Source organism: Neovison vison, chromosome 9 (genome assembly GCF_020171115.1).
Source record: "Neovison vison isolate M4711 chromosome 9, ASM_NN_V1, whole genome shotgun sequence".
NCBI classification, from domain to species: domain Eukaryota; kingdom Metazoa; phylum Chordata; class Mammalia; order Carnivora; family Mustelidae; genus Neogale; species Neogale vison.
In genome coordinates this window covers 92,436,980-92,457,322 of record NC_058099.1, presented here as the reverse complement: position 1 = coordinate 92,457,322, position 20,343 = coordinate 92,436,980, and the positions used below count along the sequence as shown (strand labels likewise).

General features: G+C 48.7%; 1 protein-coding gene across 4 annotated transcripts in view; it reads right to left on the bottom strand.

The window, feature by feature from the left end:
* DOCK8 (dedicator of cytokinesis 8) overlaps positions 1-20,343 on the bottom strand; it is a 204,516-nt gene continuing 184,173 nt past the window's right edge. For all 4 annotated transcript variants that reach the window (XM_044265948.1, XM_044265949.1, XM_044265951.1 and 1 more), the window contains 7 exons: positions 20,187-20,321; positions 18,692-18,781; positions 15,214-15,450; positions 12,703-12,846; positions 10,907-11,013; positions 1,567-1,737; positions 1-1,085 (listed from right to left, as the gene is read on the bottom strand). In XM_044265948.1, the coding sequence (XP_044121883.1) occupies positions 1,025-1,085; positions 1,567-1,737; positions 10,907-11,013; positions 12,703-12,846; positions 15,214-15,450; positions 18,692-18,781; positions 20,187-20,321 (945 nt within the window). In that variant the 3' untranslated portion in view covers positions 1-1,024. The remainder of the gene's footprint in view (positions 1,086-1,566; positions 1,738-10,906; positions 11,014-12,702; positions 12,847-15,213; positions 15,451-18,691; positions 18,782-20,186; positions 20,322-20,343) is intronic.

The following is a 20,343-nucleotide window of genomic DNA, read 5'->3' as shown; positions in this document are numbered from 1 at the left end:
AACGTTTCACTTGCCATTCTTATTACATTTTTAGTACCAGTCAAGGGCATCAGGCATATGAAAAATATATGATTTAATCCTCAAGCCATAATGGCGTTCATCTGTGTCCTACAGTACATTGTCTGAAGTCGTCCGAGCTCAGCCGTCTCTGTAGCCGATATACATACATGCTGACAGACGGCTCGGCATTCTGAAATGAAAGCAGAACTATTATCCTTTTACAAAAATAAACTTGGTCCAGGCCGGAGGAAAAAAAGAGGGCGCAAGAAGGAGCAGGAAAAAAAAATGCAAGGTGTTGCGGGAGAAGCGTGTGTATGGAAGTGAAAACGGCCAAGTACCGGGGGTCTCTTCACTCAGGAGGTCCAGGCTCCTCTTCTATAAACTCTTGTTAAATTAACACACAGTAACAATTAGGCAAAAATAACTACACAACAACTAGTCCACCGTTACCAAAAAGGTGCCAAATTCACAAATAATTCACCTAGATCCAGGTTTCCAACCATCATCATGATTTTTGGATTTCCAGTGACACCTGCCCTCACGGATTTATTGAACACGTTTTTGCATTCCTGCCAGCTCACCCTCCTCTCCCATAAACAGGGAATGCAGGAGGTTCACCCTGAATGGGACAGCGGACAGTGTTTCCATTTTCCCATGGGCAATGCGGGTTTATCCTGTAAATCCCATATGGCCAGAGGAAGTCATCTCTCTGGTAAACAGTGACCAACCACTCCTCAGGAGGTGCTGTTTGTGCCTTGTTTTGTACGATACTGTGGAAAACCATAGGCTCCCCTGGTTGACTACCCTCCACTCTCCCCATCCTGCAGTACGGATGGCCAAAATCTGGTCAGACCCCATTTAGGTGCAATTCCCATGGTCCCTGGGATCCTAAGGCTTCCAGGGCGCTGTCCTGTCAAGGAGAATGCAGTCCGTCCTGTGCAGCAAATATCCTGTGCTTTAAGTACCAGCGAGTACTTCTCCAGGGTCACAGAGCCTCAGTCTCCATGCGTGAGGGCAGCTTTTCCTAGCTGCCCTGTGATGACTGGGTTTCACATTTCCTGAAACTAGATCTGTGGAAGGAGTCTCTGAAATTACAAAGGAGAGAGAGAGAGAGAGAGAGGGAGGGAAAACAAAACAAAACAAAACAAAACAAAAACAGAGGTAAGAAAGATCAATTAATCTTTTAAGGAGGAGGGGGAAACCACCCACCAGAAAAGACAGGGATTATGAGCAACTCACTAAGTTAGTGAATGTGCAAAGGTCCTGAGATCCCTTCATGCCAGCACCAGAGAAAACACAGGAGGAAATGGGTCCTGGGGAAGACCACGGAGTAGCAGGCCAGCAGGAAGAGGTCCCAGGGAGGTCAAGGAGAAGGTAGAGGGAGTGGAAGGCACTCAGGATAGAGGCCGGATGGATCAGGTTCTGGTGGATTCTCTGACTGCAGGTGCACTCCCAATCCCCGAAGCTTGTGCGGCTCCCGAGTACAGCAGAGTGTGCCCTGACCCATTGGGCCCCAAGCCCTGCCCTTCATCCCCCAGCAGGAGGCCTCCTCTGCCCTGAACTCACCTCTTGTGACTCTCAACTCTGAATATCGGCTTGTAGAGTTCTGGAATTTTCCGCTCGATCATTGGCCTTAGGTTCTCTTTCAGCTTGTGGTAGTTCTTTTTGAGTTCCTGCTGATACTCCCTTTGGTCCGCCGTGATGAGACGCTTGTTTTTCTCCACGGCCTCACCGCACCTGAGATGGGAACACAGGGGTTGGGGGGGTGGAATGAGGTGGTATTTTGTAGGAGTCTGAAGTGCTTGGAGGTTATCTAATACTTCTTGACCCCCTCCAAGAGTACCTACAAACTCGATGGCCTGTGAGGATCCCCCGTGGAGCCTTTGAAAAGTTCGGACTTCTGGACCTTAACCTCAGAGTTCAGGAATCAGAACACCAAAGGAGGAACACCCAGGAATCAATGTCTTTGAAAAGTGACCCAGAGATCATGATCCTCTGAGTTGCCCCAAGCCAGGCACAATACGAGGAGTTTTCCATACATTATCTGGTTAATTCTCCCAACAAACCCAGGAAGGCCGTATTTGTCTTCATTTTTGTCCTGAAGCTCAGAAGTGTTTGGTCACTTGCCCGAGGTAACGCTGTGAGGAAGCGGTGAGTCTGGGATTCAAACTCAGGGTCATTGCTGTGCTCACAAGGAACTCACGGTGACGTATGGCGATGGAGTAGACGGAGCCAATGCACTAAGCCCACCGCCTCCCCCACTCCTTGCCCCCCGCTGCTTACACACAGAAGTGCTGAAACGTACAGCAAACATTTGTCGTAGGACGAAGGGGAGCCCCAGGTGCCAGAGAGGAGGAGAAAAATCCAAATCAGAGAGATAGCAGGAGCTGATGTCACAGCAGCTCTCCCAAGACGTGCCCATTAGAGTTTCAAGACTGCACAGGGGTCCTAGAGGCTCGGGGAGGGTGCGTGGTGCGGCGTGCTGGGAGCCCACATAAGACAGGAGAGGCAGCCTCGGCCAAGGGCAAAGCGGGGCTCTGAATATGCCACTTGCATCTAGTCAGGGGGCTTGAAAAGCTGCTACCCCAGGGGTCCAGAGAGGTGGAATGAAAGCTTGCTAACAGTCTGGGGCCATCACTGGGAAAGCAAGTCTAAGAACTGAAATTCTCGGTTTGCACCACATGTGGGTGTGGGTTATAAATTTATACTCCTGTATGGTGTGTGCTCCAAGGTGAGAAATTAGCTTAAAAAGCAACCAAGGTAACTGGAACCCCCAGGGCTCAGACGGAAATGAGTGTGTAGTTGCTCTGGAGAAATGCTTTCTGCATCAGGGCTCCTGGGCCACCCACAGAAACAGTGACCCCTGCCAAAGATGAGCTCACGATAACAATCATCACAGGAGAAGACCCACAGAAACAACAAGCAGGAGAAACATCCCAAAAAGAATTTGAGATGACAGAACACTATAAAAGACCAGAGGTTAATACAGAGATGTAATTAAAAAAAAAAAAAAGGTACAAAATTCATGATGAAAATAATCGGAGACTATGAAAAAAGAGATCAGGGAAACGTCAGAAAAAAACCAATGGAACTTCTATAAATAAAAATATAGGCACTAAGATAAAGAGAAAGATCCCAATGGACGGGGTAGAGAATAAACCAGACACAAATGGGAGACCACACAGACTATCGCACAGATCTAAGGAAATCACCAAAGAAATTTTTTTAGTCAAAAATGTTTAAAAATGGCTAAGAGCCTGGAGCTAGAGGGACACCTGGATGGCTCAGTGGGTTAAGTGTGTCTGTCTTTGGCTCAGGTCATGATATCAGGTCCTGGGACTGAGCCCCCTGTTGGGCTCCCTGCTCAGTGGGGAACCTGCTTTTCTTTTTCCCTCTGCCCCTCCCCCCAACCCAAGCCTTCTCTCTCTTTCTCAGATAAATAAATAAAATCTTGAAGAAAAAAAAAAAAAAGAACCTGGAGATAGAATGGAGATGCCCAGCCCACATCTAAATGACTCTCTATGGGAATGAAAATTAAGAGGCAACATTTAAAAGAGATAACAGCTGATAATTTTCCAGAATTGCAAACAGACATAAATCCTCTCATTGACAGAAACAGATCCTTACGGAGCTCCACATGGTGAAACTGCAAAGCATCAGAGAGAAAACCGTGAAAGCTCACTGTGTTGACCTAACTTGTAAACAGCTAAGCCTAGTGTTTCCACAGTCTCCCACAGAATATACTACATACCAAAGAAGAAAACCGTAATATTTAAACACAATAGAGTCTTGCCTTTTATTTTATGCTGTGCTACCTCGGGAAACTTACAAATCTACAGACCTAGAAGGGACATCATAATGGTTGAAACCCAGCTGACATGCAAAAATTAGTAATAATTCTTTATTGCCCTGCAGATGAATGGGATCCTGGTGATCAATGTGGTTTAAACTGTTTTCCTAAATGCAGGGTTAAACCTGGGATGAGTCATAGGGATACCCAGACCTTGTGACCCCAATCCTCTGTATTACCATGGAACACATTCTCAGGGTGACAGCCGAAGGCAAACAGGGTGGATGATGGCCACAGGACAGGGGGAAGCTATCTGGCCTCGGCAAAAATAAACCCGTGACCACAGCTTTCCCACACTATTAGCCCCGATTTAACTCAGCCTGAAGCCAAAACTCCCCTAACTGGACCTTCACCAGTCTTTCAAGTTTGATGTTAACTGCAGCAAATTGTAGGATGTCTAGGGTTGCATATCGAGGCTTCCAGGTAGGGCTGGGAAGGGGCGGTACAAAACCTCCGAATCCTGAGAAATCACCACCAGCCCCTATGTTTTTATTGCTTCTGAACTAAAAAGCAATAAAATCTGATCAGTTTCAGGATGTGTGTAAAATCCAATCTGTAAAAGCTACTGCAAAATCAGTGTGCAAAATCCAATCAGTTTCAGGATGACTTCAAGGTCCGGGTTTGTAACATCGTCAGACTGTAGGGGCGTGGGGGGGGGGCTGACCGCATCCTTGGGAGTGTCTCTGAAAACTTGGGGGGAATGAACTAAATGCCCTCTAGTCTTTCTGCTCCAAAGTAGTAAGAGGCAGCTGGCACATTCTGACGGTGTGCCATGTGTCCTGGACCTGGCTGGATGCTTTATGGGCTCTGTGACAGGGTGAAGAAGACAGTGTGTCTTCTACCTGGCTCTGTCTCTTGGGACACATGCCTCTGGAGTCCCGAACCACCTGCTCTTTGAGCATTTTTCAGCCCAGACACCAGACATGTGAGCGAGAAGACTTCAGGCAATGCAGGCCACAGCCGCTGCCTGGGGGCCACCGAGAGACTGGGCAAAAACCACCTAGCTGAGCCCACCAGCCCCTAGAACCCCACGCACAATAATTAAATGTTGCTTTTAGCCACTAAGTCTGGAGGTAACTCGTTATAGAGCGACAGATGAACACAGTGCTTTACAAAGACGAATATATTCATAGGTGGAGTAAAAATTTTTCAGATGTTGTCATAGTAACATCAAGTTATATTTTAGCAAATTTTATAGTTTATGAATTGTTTCATACACATTTTCTGTATTTCTTCCTTTCCTCCATTTGAATTCTATACTCTAGATTTTTTTTTTTAAGATTTTATTTTTATTGATTTGAGAAAAAGAGAGAGAGAGAGAGAGGGAGGGAGCGGTGGGGAGGAACAGAGGGAGAAGATAGCCAGACTCCGAGGTGGACACAGAGTTCAATGAGGGGGCCCGATCCCACAACCCTGAGATCATGACCTGAGCTGAAATCAAGAGTTGGATGCTTAACCGACGGGGTGGGCAGAGGACAGAGACAGGGAGAGAGAATCTTCAGCAGGCTCCACATTCAGCACTGAGCCTGACACCGGACTCGATCTCACCACCCTGAGATCATAAACCTGAGCCAAAATCAAGAGTCAGATACTTAACCGACTGAGCCAGCAGACACTCCACCATCGTGTTGATTTAAATTCATAAACTAACGAGAGAGCCATGCACGAAATCTACCTCCTCCAGAAGAGCTATTTCTCTTTGGAAATCTACACAATATCATAGATCTAGGATGGGGATGATTGCTCAAGTGACCTTATCTGTCACATTGTCCTTAGGTCCGCAGACACGGACTATGCCGCTCTCACTCAGTGACACCACCATCCCAGGACTTTGGTTGCCCCCTCTGTTGATCAGGTCACTGAACACAAGCATTTTTTTTATAGCAGAGGTGCCCGGGGTTTTCCAGAACCCAGAATCCTACAGAAACCAGACTGAGAGGAAAAAAATTTTTAAGTCCAGAACATGGTTCCTGGCTTTTGTAGACAGTCACTTCCGGGGGCCTCTCCAGAAGGAGGCAGGTGTCTTTCCTACAGAGAGGGTCATCAGGTAGCCCTCCATCTCTGTATCCGTCAGCTTCCCTCCTCTGTGATGTTCCAACAATTGCTAGTTCCTTCCTCAATCCATTCTCTCTTTTTTTCTAATAACAGAACTCCGTCTGGGGAGTCTCCCTAGGAAGTTACAGGTCCTAGCCTCCCTTAACAGATAGGGATGGCTGATGAGATACAAAATGAAGTCACCAGGAAAGCTCTTTAAAGGGCACAGCCCTTTTGCTCTTTCCTCATTTCTGCTCCTGATAGTTCATGTGGTCATGATGGCTAGAGCCGTGGCAGCTCTCTTGTGACCATGAGGATGGAGGCACTACAATCAGGATGGCAGAGCAAAAGCATGGAGAGCGCCAGGATGACGCAGTTCTGGGGCGACAATCTCTGATCTTAGTTTATATGAGAAAAAAATAAGTTTCTATGTTCTTTAAGCCATCTTCCTTCAAGTCTCTGTTATGAGCGACTGAACACAGTTCCTCAAGAGAACAGCACAGCACAGTCGTTAGGGGTATAGACTCTGAATCCTGCTTTGTGGCGTATCAGCTTTGTGACATGAAGCCGGGCACTTATGCCTCAGTTTCTTTACCTGCGCTACAGAGGCGATAATAATAGCCAACCTGGTCATGCTTGTAAGGGTTAAATGAGTGAAAACATACAAAATGCTTAGAATGTTTGAGTAAAAACACTTATGGTTATGGTTATGATTCCTGACGGACGCAGTCCGAGCACAGAAACGATGTGTCCCGTAGGAGGTTGATGAAGTACTCAAGCGTTTCCACTCCTGTCCCTTGTTTTTCACAGTTAAGGAAGGATGCAGAGATGGAACACCCTTTCCCGAGTCCCACACCTGCAGGAACGGCAGAGTCAGGTGCAAATCCAGAGACCTGGCATTCCCCCACTCATGGGTCCTCGGCCCCACTGTGTCTGCTGTACAAATCTGAGGCCCCCGAGTCATGGGTGGACATCTATATTTAAATCAGACGGGTAAGTTTCTGCTTCCTTCTCTGACGGATCTGCTCTCTGCCCCACCAAATGATGTTCCACTGGTCGGTCACGCAGGATGTGCCCAACCCTGTCCTAAGCTCTGTGTGTTGACTAAGCAGATCTTGGCACTAGGTCTAAGAGATAGTTATGAATACATACAACTCCCATTTTAAAGTTGGAGAAAGTGAGGCCAGGTAATGTGCCCAAGGTCACAGGGCTAGTTAAGACCCGGTGGGTCTGTGAAGCCCGGCAGCCTGGATCAGGAGCTCACACTGCTAACTGGGACACCGTGTACTCCACCTGGGAAGTCGCTGGCCCTTCCAGCTAGAATCCAGGCATATGGCTTCTGTCTCAAGTTGGAAGTATTCTGTCTGGAGCCCCAGTTTCATCCTCTGCCTTTCTCAGCTTCTTCCCCATCCCTCTTTAGCAAACCTCCACTCCAGGCCCAGGAAAGAAATGGAACTGCTGGAATGCTGGGGGTCTGGCAGCAATACTGGAGAGGCTAGGACTGCATTCCCTCCCGCCCTCCGGGACTGGGTTCCAGGCCCTTCCAGGCAAGGAAGGATCATGTGGGGGCAGGGCGCCTGGGGCTGAGGCGGTCGCCTGCCAGGGGGTGTGAGAGGGCCATGGCTCCAGCAGGCACCCCTCCCCAGTGGCCTTCTCCAACTCAGCCCTTTCCCTTCCTCCCTCTTTGGGCAGCCTCAACCAGACTCCAGACCCCAAGGGCAGCCTGTCCTCGGTAAAATTTCAGTCCCGATTCTGCCACTTACTTGCTGTGTGACCACCGCTCTGTGGGCCGGGTCCTGACTCCGGGACCACCGGTGCGGGAGGAGCCCGCCTGGGTGTGGCAGGAACTACTATCCCTAAAGACCACTTGTGAGGGTGCCCTGGAGAGCGTGGTCTTTTATTGCAACATAAAAATAAATGGAAGGGTCACGTAGTCCTTGTAAGGCTGAGAGCGTTCAGATAACATGGACTGAAGGTTTGTGTCCTCGGCCGCCCCAAATTCCGATGTTGGAGTGCTAACCCCCGACGTGATGGTATTTGGAGGGAAGGACTTTCAGAAGAGTTCTGGTGTGAATCACTGTGGATTCACAGTGGGGGATGGGACCCACGGGGTCAGGTTAGTGCCCTTGTCAGCGAGCTTTCTTCCTTTTCTTCTCTCCACCCCGTGAGGGGGCCGGGCCAGCACGAGGGCCCGTCCCGGAGCCTGACCTGCCAGCACCTTCTGTCTCAGCCTCCCCAGCCTTCAACTCTGTGAGCAATAAAAGTCTGTTGTTCTGGACACTCGGTCCATGGTATTTGATGACACCAGCCTGAGCTAAGGCAGAAATGTAAGAAGACATTTTAAACACCCAGATTGGCTCTGGTCGCACTGTCTGAAACAGCTTGAGCACTCTCGGGCAGCAGAGAAAGGAAACAGATGGTGTATGTCACCATCTTGGTTTCTGTAACCCTAAGGTGTTGGGATTTTTTCTTTCTTTCTTTTTTTTTTTTTCTTACTGCAGGAAAAGGCAGGAGGGGATCAAGGTCCCGACCTGGCAACAGGCTGAGGAGCTCTGGGACCGGCTCCATGGGCAGCATCACCTGCCACGTCCTCTGTGGCCAGTCCGGTGCTGCTGCCACAGCCAAGTCCAAGGCCACGCCCAGGGCCGGGCCCTCACTGCTCACTGCCTGGCACCCGGCAGACCTGCGTTTCCGCACTCAGCAAAGAGGCGTCGGAGGGTTCACAGCGTTCACCCCGGAAATCTGGGCTATCAACCCACCGCTCGAGTCTGCCGAGGAGTGGGAGGTCCTCCACGGGAAAGCCCGAGAGCTGTTCCAGCCCCAGAATCTTCCAGTCTTGCGTCACCTCGTCTGGCCGTCGGAAGCAGAGAGCTGGGGGGAAATACCCGGGTGCAAATAATGTGACAGATTATTGACTCTGGTTCTTAAGAGCCTGGAAGTTGCTGAGGGGACTTGAGAAGCAATTAAGCAACTGGGGTGAGGGGAAAGGAAGGCCTCCTCGCCTTGCGCTGCCTTGAGGGTACGAGCCACAGGCTAGGGCGCCGAATCCGTCAGCTCTTCACGAGGCTGCTTTTACACTTCCCTCTGTCCGAGCCCCATCTGCCAATACGGCTGTCTTTGGTCTCTCCTCTTGACCTCGCAGGCTTCCAGAACACACTACTCTGGCTGACTCCAAGGGCCCCCGAGGTTCTGTGGTCGGTCGCTTTACCAGGCATGGCTCCCACGTCCGACCATCTCCTTTGTTCTACCTAAATATTCCAGACGAAGGTTAAGTGAAGGCTTCCCCAGCCTCCAGCCTGTCACAGACCATCCCTTTCTGAGCTCCAAAGGCCGGTATTTCCTGCGCTCCCAGCAGGGGCTAGTGAGCTGCCCTGCGCTGGCGTTCGGTCATGGACATGGGGTCCTGTCGGGACTAGACAGACACTCAGCTCCTGTCTCCCCACAACTGGTATCGAACCCGGGCCCTACTGTGTCTCATTAAACATTGCCTAAGTCCTTCCAGAGGACCAGACAGGCCTGGGCCGCTGCCAACTTCAGGGGCCTTCAACCATAACTTATTCTATTTCATTTTATCTATTTTTAAAAGATTTTAAAAATTTATTTCAGAGAGAGAGAGAGTGCAAGCCACGGGAAGGAGCAGAGGAAGAGGGAGAAAATCTCCCACTGAGCAAACTCCCCACTGAGCATGGGGCCCCACATGGGTCTCCGTCCCAGGACCCCGAGATCACGACCCGAGCAAAAATCAAGAGCCAGGCGCCTAACCAACTGAGCCATCCAGGTGTCCCCGCATAACGAATTTTAGATGAAGATAAGTGGAAAGGAAAGAGATCTTTAAAAATTCCTGCAGTATTTTTCTAGTTTTTTGTTCTGTAAAAAGGCACTATTTACTAAAGAAAGTGCAGCTTTTGCGTAATATCAGAATGGCTCTCAGATACAGGAAGCAATTCAAATCCCAAAATATTAATAAATATAATCTCTGGGTATAGGCCATATGTGTGTGGGGGTGTGGGGGGGTGTGCCCACAGAATGAGTGTGTCTCCATACACAGCACGTTTACAAACCTCTCACTGATGCCTGTGGAAGAGGGATTTCTCATCTTACCCAACAATGGCATGCCGATGAGTTTTCAGTGAATTTAGCAAACTTAATCACTTTTAGCCTCCTTTGGTCCCCATCTACCAAGTAAGTTTATATCTACACTTGATATGCTGCTCTAAGGTTGAAAAGAAATACTGGTACACGTTTTCCTGATGTTGTTCCCTCTTGTGGGTGAAAGGTCATCCCAACCTTCATAATCATTCATTTCAGGGCCACAGGAGACCCAGCTGCACCTGTCTATACTGTGATAGTTTGCAAGACCTTGCTCGAAGACCCACTCTTATGCAGCCTGAACCGGCTGTTCCTGATGCCAGCCCACAGAGGCTTGTCTGACAATGGGAACCACCTGAGAGATGATACTTTTGAAGAAGTCCAGTGTTAGAATTGCTTTCACCAAACTGGAAGCAGGTTCTATTCTTAAGATTCCAAAAACAAGTTATTACATGATACAAGTCCCTCTTGGACTTGAAAGCCTCATGGACGGTCAGCACACGGATGGAGGTGTGGGCTATGTGGCTCAGAAGATCTGGATTTGAACTCAGCTCTCCTGCTAACTAGCTGTGTGACCTCAGGCAAAACCACTTCCCATCTCCAAATCTCTGTTTCCCCTTTTGGCAAAATGAGGCTAGTGGTAATACCGGTTTGATGTGGGAGGTGCACGCAAGACTGTAAATGCAAAAACACTGCAGAGTTTCAATGTTGGTTACTTAGTATACATGAGGCTGATCTACTGCAATGATTTCCAGGCGTGAGTCTGCATCAGAATCCCCAGAGGCCTGGTTAAAACCCAGGCCACCACTCCCCACCTCTGGGGGTTCTGATTCCATAGGTCTCGCAAGTTTCAGGGGTGCCCTAGCTCCTGCTCTGGGGACCCCACTCTGAGAACTGCCGCTGGGCTGCCTTCGCAGCCATAGTCCATCTTACCGCATTATGAATTCCTTAAAGCATAATCTCAGCTTGTTGTGATGTCGGTACAGTCTTGGGTCAGCTGGAATTTCGGCCAAGAACACTTGGGCTACTTCCAGTGGTCCCTGATGGAAAAAGGAACAGAACAATAGGACATTGGGGAAAAAAATAAATTACTTGGGAGAAAATCTTGGATTGACTTCCAGTTTGGACATTTAATTCTGTAGGTAGCATGACCACAATAAAAAATCAAGGAAGGAAAAAAAATTTTTTTTAATTTTAAAAAGATTTTTAAAAAATCAAAGGTAGGTACTGAACTTCTCAAGAAACTTCGATTTCTTAGGAGTCTAGAGATTTAGGCGAATACTCAGAAGTATAAACATATTTGTTGCTTTTTTTAAAGGATTTATTTGTTTATTTATTTGAGAGGGGGAGAGAGAGCAGGAGTGGGAGGAGAGGGACAGACTCCCGCTGAGCAGGGAGCCCGACTCAGGGCTCGATCCCAGGACCCGGAGATCATGACCTGAGATGAAGGCAGATGCTTCATTAACCCACTGAGCCATCCAGGTGTCCCCAGATGTATTTTCTTAATTAAATGCCATACTAATAATAGGCTCTTCTTTGTAGGTAAAGGCAATACTACTACATCCTAGGGTATGTGCTTTGAGTGGCTTTTCTAAAATTGAGGTTTGTCTGATTCACCCTTTCACATTCACTTGTTAAGTGGCTCCTACTGGTGGGCGCCGTTTTGTGTAATTGCTGGCTTCCGTCAGAGATACACACAGTACATGGTTATGGGCTCATAAAGTCTTCCATTTTCGTTAAAGGATTGGGACGGAAAGCAAAAACTTCCTAATATTTCCTGATCTGGGAAATTTAATAGTCATTTCCCCTCTGTGCTATTTCTGCTCCCTTGATATTATCTGGACCCAATTTCTGTAGGGAAGTCCAGCTGTGCTGAGTGAGGAAAAGGTCATGACACTCACTGGGTTTTGGAGTGGAGGTGTAGACAAGAGCAGATCTGGATCTGTAGTTAAGGAGGCCCACTGGACAGAAACGGTGGGGCCAGCCCTCCCTGTATCCGAGACTGGTTTAGTTTGGGGGTAAGGATTCTAAGGGGTTTGAGAACGCCCAGCTGGGTCTGAAGCCTAGTCCCTGGTCACTCCTGGTTGGCAAGGCTGGATTTGTCTGGTGACTGACCCAGAGGCTGCATGTTCTAGACCCTTACCCTCTCCCTTACCAGATGATCTTAGACTGACCTCACACTCTGCAACAACTCTGCCTACACTGGGCATGACCAAGCCTTCTGAAACAGGACCCCAGATCTGGCGCCCGCTGCCAGGACTGGCCTCACAGAGGTCTTCACTCTCTGTGGAAATGGTACTCCTTACCCACTGTCCACTCATGTCTGGGATGGCTTTTCTTTCTTTCTTCCCTGAAGATTTTATATATTTATGTAGAGAAAGCGAGCAAGAGAAAGTGCACAAGTGAAGTAAGGGCAGAGGGAGAGGGAGAAGCAGACTCCCTGCTGAGTAAGGAGCCCAATGAGGGGCTCGATCCCAGCACCCTGAGATCAGGACCTGATCCCAAGGCAGACACTTAACTAACTCACCCAGGTGTCCCTGCCTCGTTGCTACCACGGCAAGAGGTGTCGCCTTCTACACCTCACAGGTGTTGGGTCTAAGTTTAGGGATACTGTTTACATGTGGATGGAGCCGTCTTCCTCATCAATCTCAAGGAAGGAGGGTATAGACAGGTAATGAAAACCCAAGGAACAAGGCCCAGGGGAGGTGCTGGCAGCCGGTCTGGCTCACCTGATTGACAGTAGCTCCGACGGAGCCCTGCAGCACCATCTGAAGCATCTTGGCGTCAGGGGGCTCTTGGTTAATGGCAACTGCTAACTGCAGTGTCTTCTTCTTCATATCTTCAATGGCGACTTCAATGGGGGTCAAAACAAACTGAACACAAGACAGAAGTGTGGGGAAGTCATTGTCCGGTCTTGGAAGCCATGGACAAACCCGGGGCCATGACAGACGTGGATTTGAAGAAGCAGGTAAGGGGACTTCGAGTATTTAAAATACACTAGATAGGTTAAGAGGAAGGAAAGACCTAACATTCCTTGAACACTTATGCGTCTGGGGAACACTGTGGATATTTCTCACATATTCTCTCCGTATCTCTGTATTCTATCCATCTTACGGCCCAAGAGGGATTTGTAAGGTTCAGAAAGTGCCACAAAGTGACATAGGGTAGTAAGTAGAGAGCTCAGAATTTGATCATAATGATGTCTACATTCAAAATCTGAGTTCTTTCTACTCTGTTCAATTTCCTCTTCAATTATTGAACAAGTTACTTGAACTTGACTTGTAATTGGAAGGTATCAGAAGCACAGCACTCAAGGTTTTTGTCTCCACCATAACACAGAACTTCAGCATCATGTGCACCTTCTCTAACTCACCTTGTAGGTGAATTCCTGGCTACCAGAATTCTGTTAAGAGTCAATCTGCTGGTTGCCAAGTTCTGCAGGTTGGGGTAGGTCCTTCTTGAATGTTGTAGGTGGAGTTATGCCCCTCCCCCTGACTTCCTATGCTCAACTGCTAATTCCCAGTACCTCAGAATGTGATCTTACTTGACATAGGGACTTTATAGAGGTAATCAAATCAAAGAGAAGTCCTTTCAATGGACTCTATAGGATAGAAGTCCCTATAAAAAGAGAAAATTTGGACACAGAGACACACGTGGAGGGAGTGAATGTGAAGACACAGGGAGGGAGGCCCAGAACATACCCATCCCCCACAACCCTTGGAAGGAACCAACCCTGCCAACATCTTTCTTTGGTCCCTGACCTTCAGAACTGGGAGACCATACATTTTTTGCCTTTCAGCCATGTGGCCCATGGTCCTTTATCACAACAGTCCTAGTGACCTAACACACTGAGGTTCTCAGGGAAGGGCAACATGGCCAAGAAAAGCTGTGGGGCTTCCTGCTGGGACCACGAGCTTACATCTGTGCTATGCCTCCCTAGCGTTTACAAGTCCAAAACAATAAGAAATGTAACAGATGCCTTCTAAACCAACCTCCTCTTAACCGAGTCACTCATTCAGCATTTCTCTCACGGCTGTGAGGCTCGCTCCGATGCGGTTGCAGAACACCCTCGCCGGCGGGCGGTGAGCTCAGTCACCTCTGCCCCCGCCCCGCCAGGCCTCCGTTCACCACCGCCCAGCTCTGCGTTCACCAACCTGACGATGCCTGTTATGCTTGTTATTTTCATGACCTCATCTCATTAAATAACGCACCAACGGATGAGCCGTGGGTGTGGAACAAAACAGAACTGTTTCTACAAACACCAAGCCGAATGCCGGGGCAGGACAGCACGAAAGCGAGTCGCTGTCAAGATTCCTGCCGTGTCAGGTGAGCGGGAGCCGGCCGTAAAAGGCTGGGGCGAGGAGTCATCGGCATCCAGAAGGACCTGCCCTCACATTATCCAGCTCCTCGACTGCTTTATAGAAACGAAAGCTGGAAACTATGGTCAGTGTGTTAAGGGTGGGGCTTATACGGGAAGACAAAGCCCAACTGTGACCCGCCAACGCCAAATCGCAGGGGAGGCGGAGACCCTCTGTAAATGGAACAAAAATAAAGTCCGCAGATGCATTTTAAAGTAAAATGAAACATTTGCGCTCTGTCTAGGTTTGAGACACCTTGTGGATCAGCCGTCTTCCAACGGACGCTTCCAATGAACCAGAGAAGAGAAAGGGGTCCTTGCTGTCAGTGTGGCGGTGAGGAAGCGGGGTGAAGGTCCGTGCCTTGGGCAATGTCACAGGAAGAACCTGGGACTCGAAGTCCATGGGGGCCTCCTTCCAGCTCATCACCCACTCCTGGGGACACCCGCGTGCTGCTCCTGGTCTCTAACCACTAGTAACACAACTCTGTCTGAACCACCTCTAAGCTTCCAAATATATAAAAATTCAATATAAAATACTTAAAAGTTAAATACCAATTTCATATAAATGTTTCATAATAATACACACGTTCAATACTGTAATTTTGTCATTCTACTGAGGTTCAAGATAGACCCTCAAAGTATAAAATATTTAAATGTTAAGTAATGCTATGAAACGCGTAGCTGCCTAACTGGGATTTCCTGGTGCCATGACAGTCGGGGAATCATCACCACGAGGATATTTCCAGGGTGTCCCCTTCTTTGGTTTTCTCTCCAGTCTGCTGAGAGGGAGCGCGGGGGGAGGGGTGCGTGTTGTCCTTGGGAGGGAGACCCAGGCATTCCGAGGTGACCTTGGTCCCGAGCCCGCTGGCTCGGGGGCCATTACCTCTTCCTTCTGGATGACGCCGATCCTGGTCTTGACGTAGGGGAAGGCGTGCCCGGTGGTCAGCACGGTGTTCCGCCGGTACTGCTCCCGCAGCTCCCCCCGGGGCCGGCCCTCCAGGGTGAAGGGGGTGGTGTACATGAACCTCCGCAGGTTGAAATTCTTCTCGAAGTAGGTTACCCTGTCTTTCATCTCATACTCATCAAAGTAGGGCTCCACAAACGTGATCTGTATGTAGGCCTGAGGGGAAGGGGGGGGGGAAGAGGAGATGGGCTCGTCTGCAAGCCGCCCCCCGGAGGCACTGGGGAGGCAGGCTGGGACACGGCACCCTGCTCCGCCCCTGTGTGCGCCCCAAAGCCACAGAAGCTGAGCGCGTGGGGCCAGACGTCAGCCCTCCCTGCTCTGCACCCCCAGGGAGACCGAGGGCTGTGGGTGAGGAGGACAGGGCAGCGTGCCCGTGGGACATCAGGTCTCCAAGCTGCCCCTCCAAGCTGACCTAATGAGTCCAAATGAAACTTGCTATAAAAGTTCTCCAACTGCTATTCAGAACGGACGAGCTTTCCTGTTTTGGAGCCACCGTGACCGCTACCCACTGAGGAGGACGACCAAAGTGAAGGTGAGTGATGTCCTGAGCACAGCCAGGGACAGGGGCGCTGGACTTTCCGTACACCGATGATGGGAATGCAAAGCGGACAGCCCCTTCTAAGGTAGGCTAGCCATTTCTTACACAGGTAGGTGACCCTGGCCATCTGATCCCCAAATCCTGCTCTGATGTGTGCATCCAAGAGAAATGAAAACTAACCTTCACACAAAAACCTGCACATGATGTCTATAGCTTTAGAATTCATAAGAGACAAAAACTAGAATCAAGCCAAACGTCCCTCCAGCGGGGAACGGGTAAACAGAGGGTGGTACAGCCACACGGCACAAGAGGACTTTGCAGGACAAGGAACAGCCGACTACCACAGGGAGAGATCTCAGTTGCTTTCTGCGCAGTGACAGCAGCCAGATTCAAAGGGCTGTGGGCTTGTGCCTATTGTTCTAGGGGTCCATTTATGTGACCTTCTGGAAAAGGCAAAACTACAGAAACAGGGGTGCCTGGGTGGTTCAGTCATTGGGTGTCTCCCTTCAGGTCTGGTCATGATCCCAGGGTCCTGGGACTGGGCCCCGCATTGGGCTCTCTGCTCGGCGGGAAGCCTGCTTCTCCGTCTCCCACTCCCCCCGTTTGTGGTTCCCTCTCTCCCTGTGTCTCTCTCTGTCAAATAATAAATAAAATCTTAAAAAAAAAAAAAAACAAAAGCAAAACTACAGAAACAGATGGCAGGTCAGTGACAGTCAGGGCCTCAGAGCAGAAGGAAGAGGCATGGGGACGTATTTGGGGGTGATGAAACTCTTCCTGATGGTGGTGACATGTGTTTGTCCAAACTCATAGAACCCAACTTCAGAAAGGTGAATTTCACTGCACGTACCTCATTTAGAAATGTGTCCACACGTGTGCGCACACACACACACACATGCACTGACAAATGACAAATGCACCTTCTTTCTTATTAAGAAAGAAGGCATCTTAAAAAAAAAAAAAGAATGACCGTGACCATGTGACCACAGTCTCAGTAATACCCACCCAGTGGAAAGGGTGGAGGACGTCACTGACCTCAGCCTGTATATCACTGTTTAGTGTGATGAAATCTGGCTGTCGTTCTGGGCTCAGCTTCTCATTTAAAACTCTCAGCACCTGCCCTGGACATTTCAGAAGAGGGTACAAGTGCACCGCATGTCAGAGATGTCCGTGACGACACTGTCGGCTCTCCATGGCGTGTGCTGTGCGTGCCTGTCTTCCCAGGACCTCCGACCCCTCTGTCGAAGCCTAGCTCAGCTCTTACCACACTGACCACCTCGGGCCTGGACTAGGGAAGGTGTCTGGAGTGAGCAAGTCTTCTGGAATCTGGAGAAAAACAAACTCCTGCCTTTGGTCCATTCCTTCCTACTTGCATCATCTCCTTAATATCCTGGAGGTCGGATCTGAGGGGACAGTCTGGACTCTTCACTGGCCAGGCCTGCCAGATGGCCAACGCTCCTCTGGCCCCCCAGCGTTCTGTAAAAACCTGGAACTCGTATTATTCCAGGCAGCTGAGACAGCCTCACGCACACATCTGTCTATGAGGAGGGCTGAGCAGGGGGACAGTCCCCCATGATATGCTAAGGAATATATCTAGTCTTTGCATTTGCTGGCTCCCTACTTCCAAAACCCTATCCTAAGGGGATAGGAGTGTCTCTGTTATTTTCCTGAGGTGACCCAAGCTTGGTGGGTCCCAGGATGCGGGCTGGTTACCCAAAGACCAATCATGTGATGAGAGGGTTGGGAGTCGGGGCTGACTTTGACCTCAACTGGGTTGGGGGGGACCTGGAGACTTGAGTTCAGTGATATGGCTCAGGAATTCATCAGTCATGCCTGGACATTAAAACTGGACACCAGGACTGGGTGGGGCTTCCTGACAGGTAAATGTATAGGCCTGCCAGGCAAGGGAGGTGTTGGGGGACATGCCCGGATTCCACAAGGAGGGGGCATTGAATTACGTGGGGCCTTCCCAGACCTTGCTCTCAGTGCACCCTCTATCATAAAACTGTCATTGTCATAAGGCACTTTCCTGAGGTATGTGAGTCACTGGAGTGAATTTCCTAACTTGAGGGTTGCTGCGGGAACGGCCAAATTAGTAACCATTTGGTCAGATCTGGGGATGGCCTGAGGCTGGTGTCAGAAGACAGGGCAGGGCTGGGAGGGCCTGAGCCCGTGCTACGGGCTCAGGGTGGGGAGAGTCCAATCTGGATGGGACACACCCAGCTGGGAACAGGACCGAATACGCCCTCCTGTGACAAGGGAGGGCACTGAGGTCCAAGCCCTTCCATCATTCCCCCAACATCACGGGGGCCCTGCACGTGGTTGTTACAAATTCCTACAGCCTAAAGTAGGGTGCCAGTAAGGGCTGGCAGTGAGAAATTTGCATCTTTCCAATATGTGAAGTTGAGCGTAAACTTTGCATAGAAAGGCAATAAAAAGCAATGATCAAGAGGATGGGTTTGAGAAGGATAAGACCCTGAGCTTGGGTCCTGGCTTTGATACTTGCACGGTCCCAGAAAGCTGCTTGACAATTCTGCACCTTAGTTTTCTCATCTGTGAAATAGTAATAACCACACCTACTTCAAAGGGCTCTTGGAGGATGAAATGAAATGATGTACACAAAGGGCCTGGTGCAGTGCCAAGGCATACAGTTGGTGTTTAATAAATGGTAGCTCTAATGGCTCTTGCCTTGGAATATTGTTTCTTTTAGATCTAACCATATTCTAGTTGAATCCTCGACAAAAAATTCAGCTACATTTAAGTGACTTTGAGAGCCCAGACAGAGAAGGACACTTTATGTTTTCAGGGGTAGAACGAAGGGAATTAGAGCCTAAGGGTGACTTTTTGCAAATTTCCCAATACCTTGTTAGGATCCAACTTGGTTTTGTCCACAGGAGCAGAGTCTTTAATCACTTCCACAAACTCCTCCCCGAAACACTGGCCATAAAATCCCTAGGCAAGGAGAACCAACGGATTACAAAGGTTATTTTATTAAAATGCAACTCTTTGGGTCTCAGAAGTGGTGTAAGTTTGGAACAAGCATAAGGAAGAATTTGCACATTGATTATTGGAAGTCCTTCTGAGCTAAGGAGGCAAGTTGGCATATCTGGAGACAAAAATAAAAATATAAGGAAGTGCAGAATTGCAGACTGATGGATGCTTCCCTAAAATAAGTGTTGCTTGACCTCTAATTCAACCAATGTCTTCATCTTTCTGGAAGCAGCTCCAGGGGAATGGCACTATTTACATCTTGCCTTTTGTACCCTAGGAACTTGGAGGTCACAAGGCTTCCCAGAATGTGATGAACCACACTTTACAAGAAGACAAAACATACTCTTCTAGTCCTGCATTGGAGAAATACATTAGGGAACAAGTGGCCCAGGGTCAGTTGCTGGTTTTCCTTTTTAGAAGCTGCGTGACTTTGGACAAGTTATCAACCATCTGGGCCACGGCTTCTTTGAGTCCAGTAAGAATTAAAGTCTCTTATTTTCTAGGGATGAACAGCATAAGGAGCAATTTGGCAACTAAAGTGTTCTAAGTTTGACAGCTATGAAACAGCATAAATTCGAAGCAACAGCAAGCAGGCATAAGGAGTGAATCTTGAGTTAAGTATCAGCACTCTGGGGAAACCCAGATACTCAGCCTGAGGAGGTTTTGCTTGGAGGGCACCCCTTGACTTTCCTCCCGAGTTCTTAGGACTTGGCCCTTTCCATGTCTGCTTTTCTCTCTTTTTTCTAGACTGTTTTCCTGTTTTTCCATCATATGCTCTAGGAACATGCTGCCTTTTTCTGTGACATTATGGATCATACATAGACAGCAGTTTGGAGTTGGGGCTTCTAGCCTAGGAGAAGGGACGCTGACTCTGATAATCCACACAGAAGGGCTCCTTGGGCCAGCTCAGCAGGAAGAGCTCACCATGTTGCAGCTCATGGTGTGGCTACTGTGAGAGTCTCTGTGTCAAAAGTGGGATGTGCTCACCAATAAGACCAAAAGGATGGCCACAGAACTTTCTAGGGATAACTCAGTAGTTTGGCCAGATTCAAAGTCAAGGTAATACTCTTAAGGCTGAGAAACTATTACTAAAATTTCAAGAGTGATAGGAAAGCACCTGACATTGACTGACTTTTGGAAGTCTTGAAAATAAAGATCCACCCTATACATTTATAAACTTTGACAAGCATAAACAGAAAACTCTTGAAATCCTGCTTTACCTTGTGATCTCACCTAATACCTTCACATTATAAATGCAATGTGGACAAATTTTTATACAGATCTATAACAAATGCACAACTTTTTTTTGGCAACAACCCATTCTAACTTGCTTTTGTGAAGTATATGTGTTGAGCACTTTCCTTACCTCTAGTCGGTGAGAGATCTCAGGAAGCTTGGTAATAGCGGGCTCTTTGTAAACAAATTCCTGCTCATCCAAATCCCCAAATTTGGATCCATAGAAACCAACTCGGAAGTAGGTCCCAAACATTCTCTTGTGACCCTAGTGAGAGAAATAAGAAAAT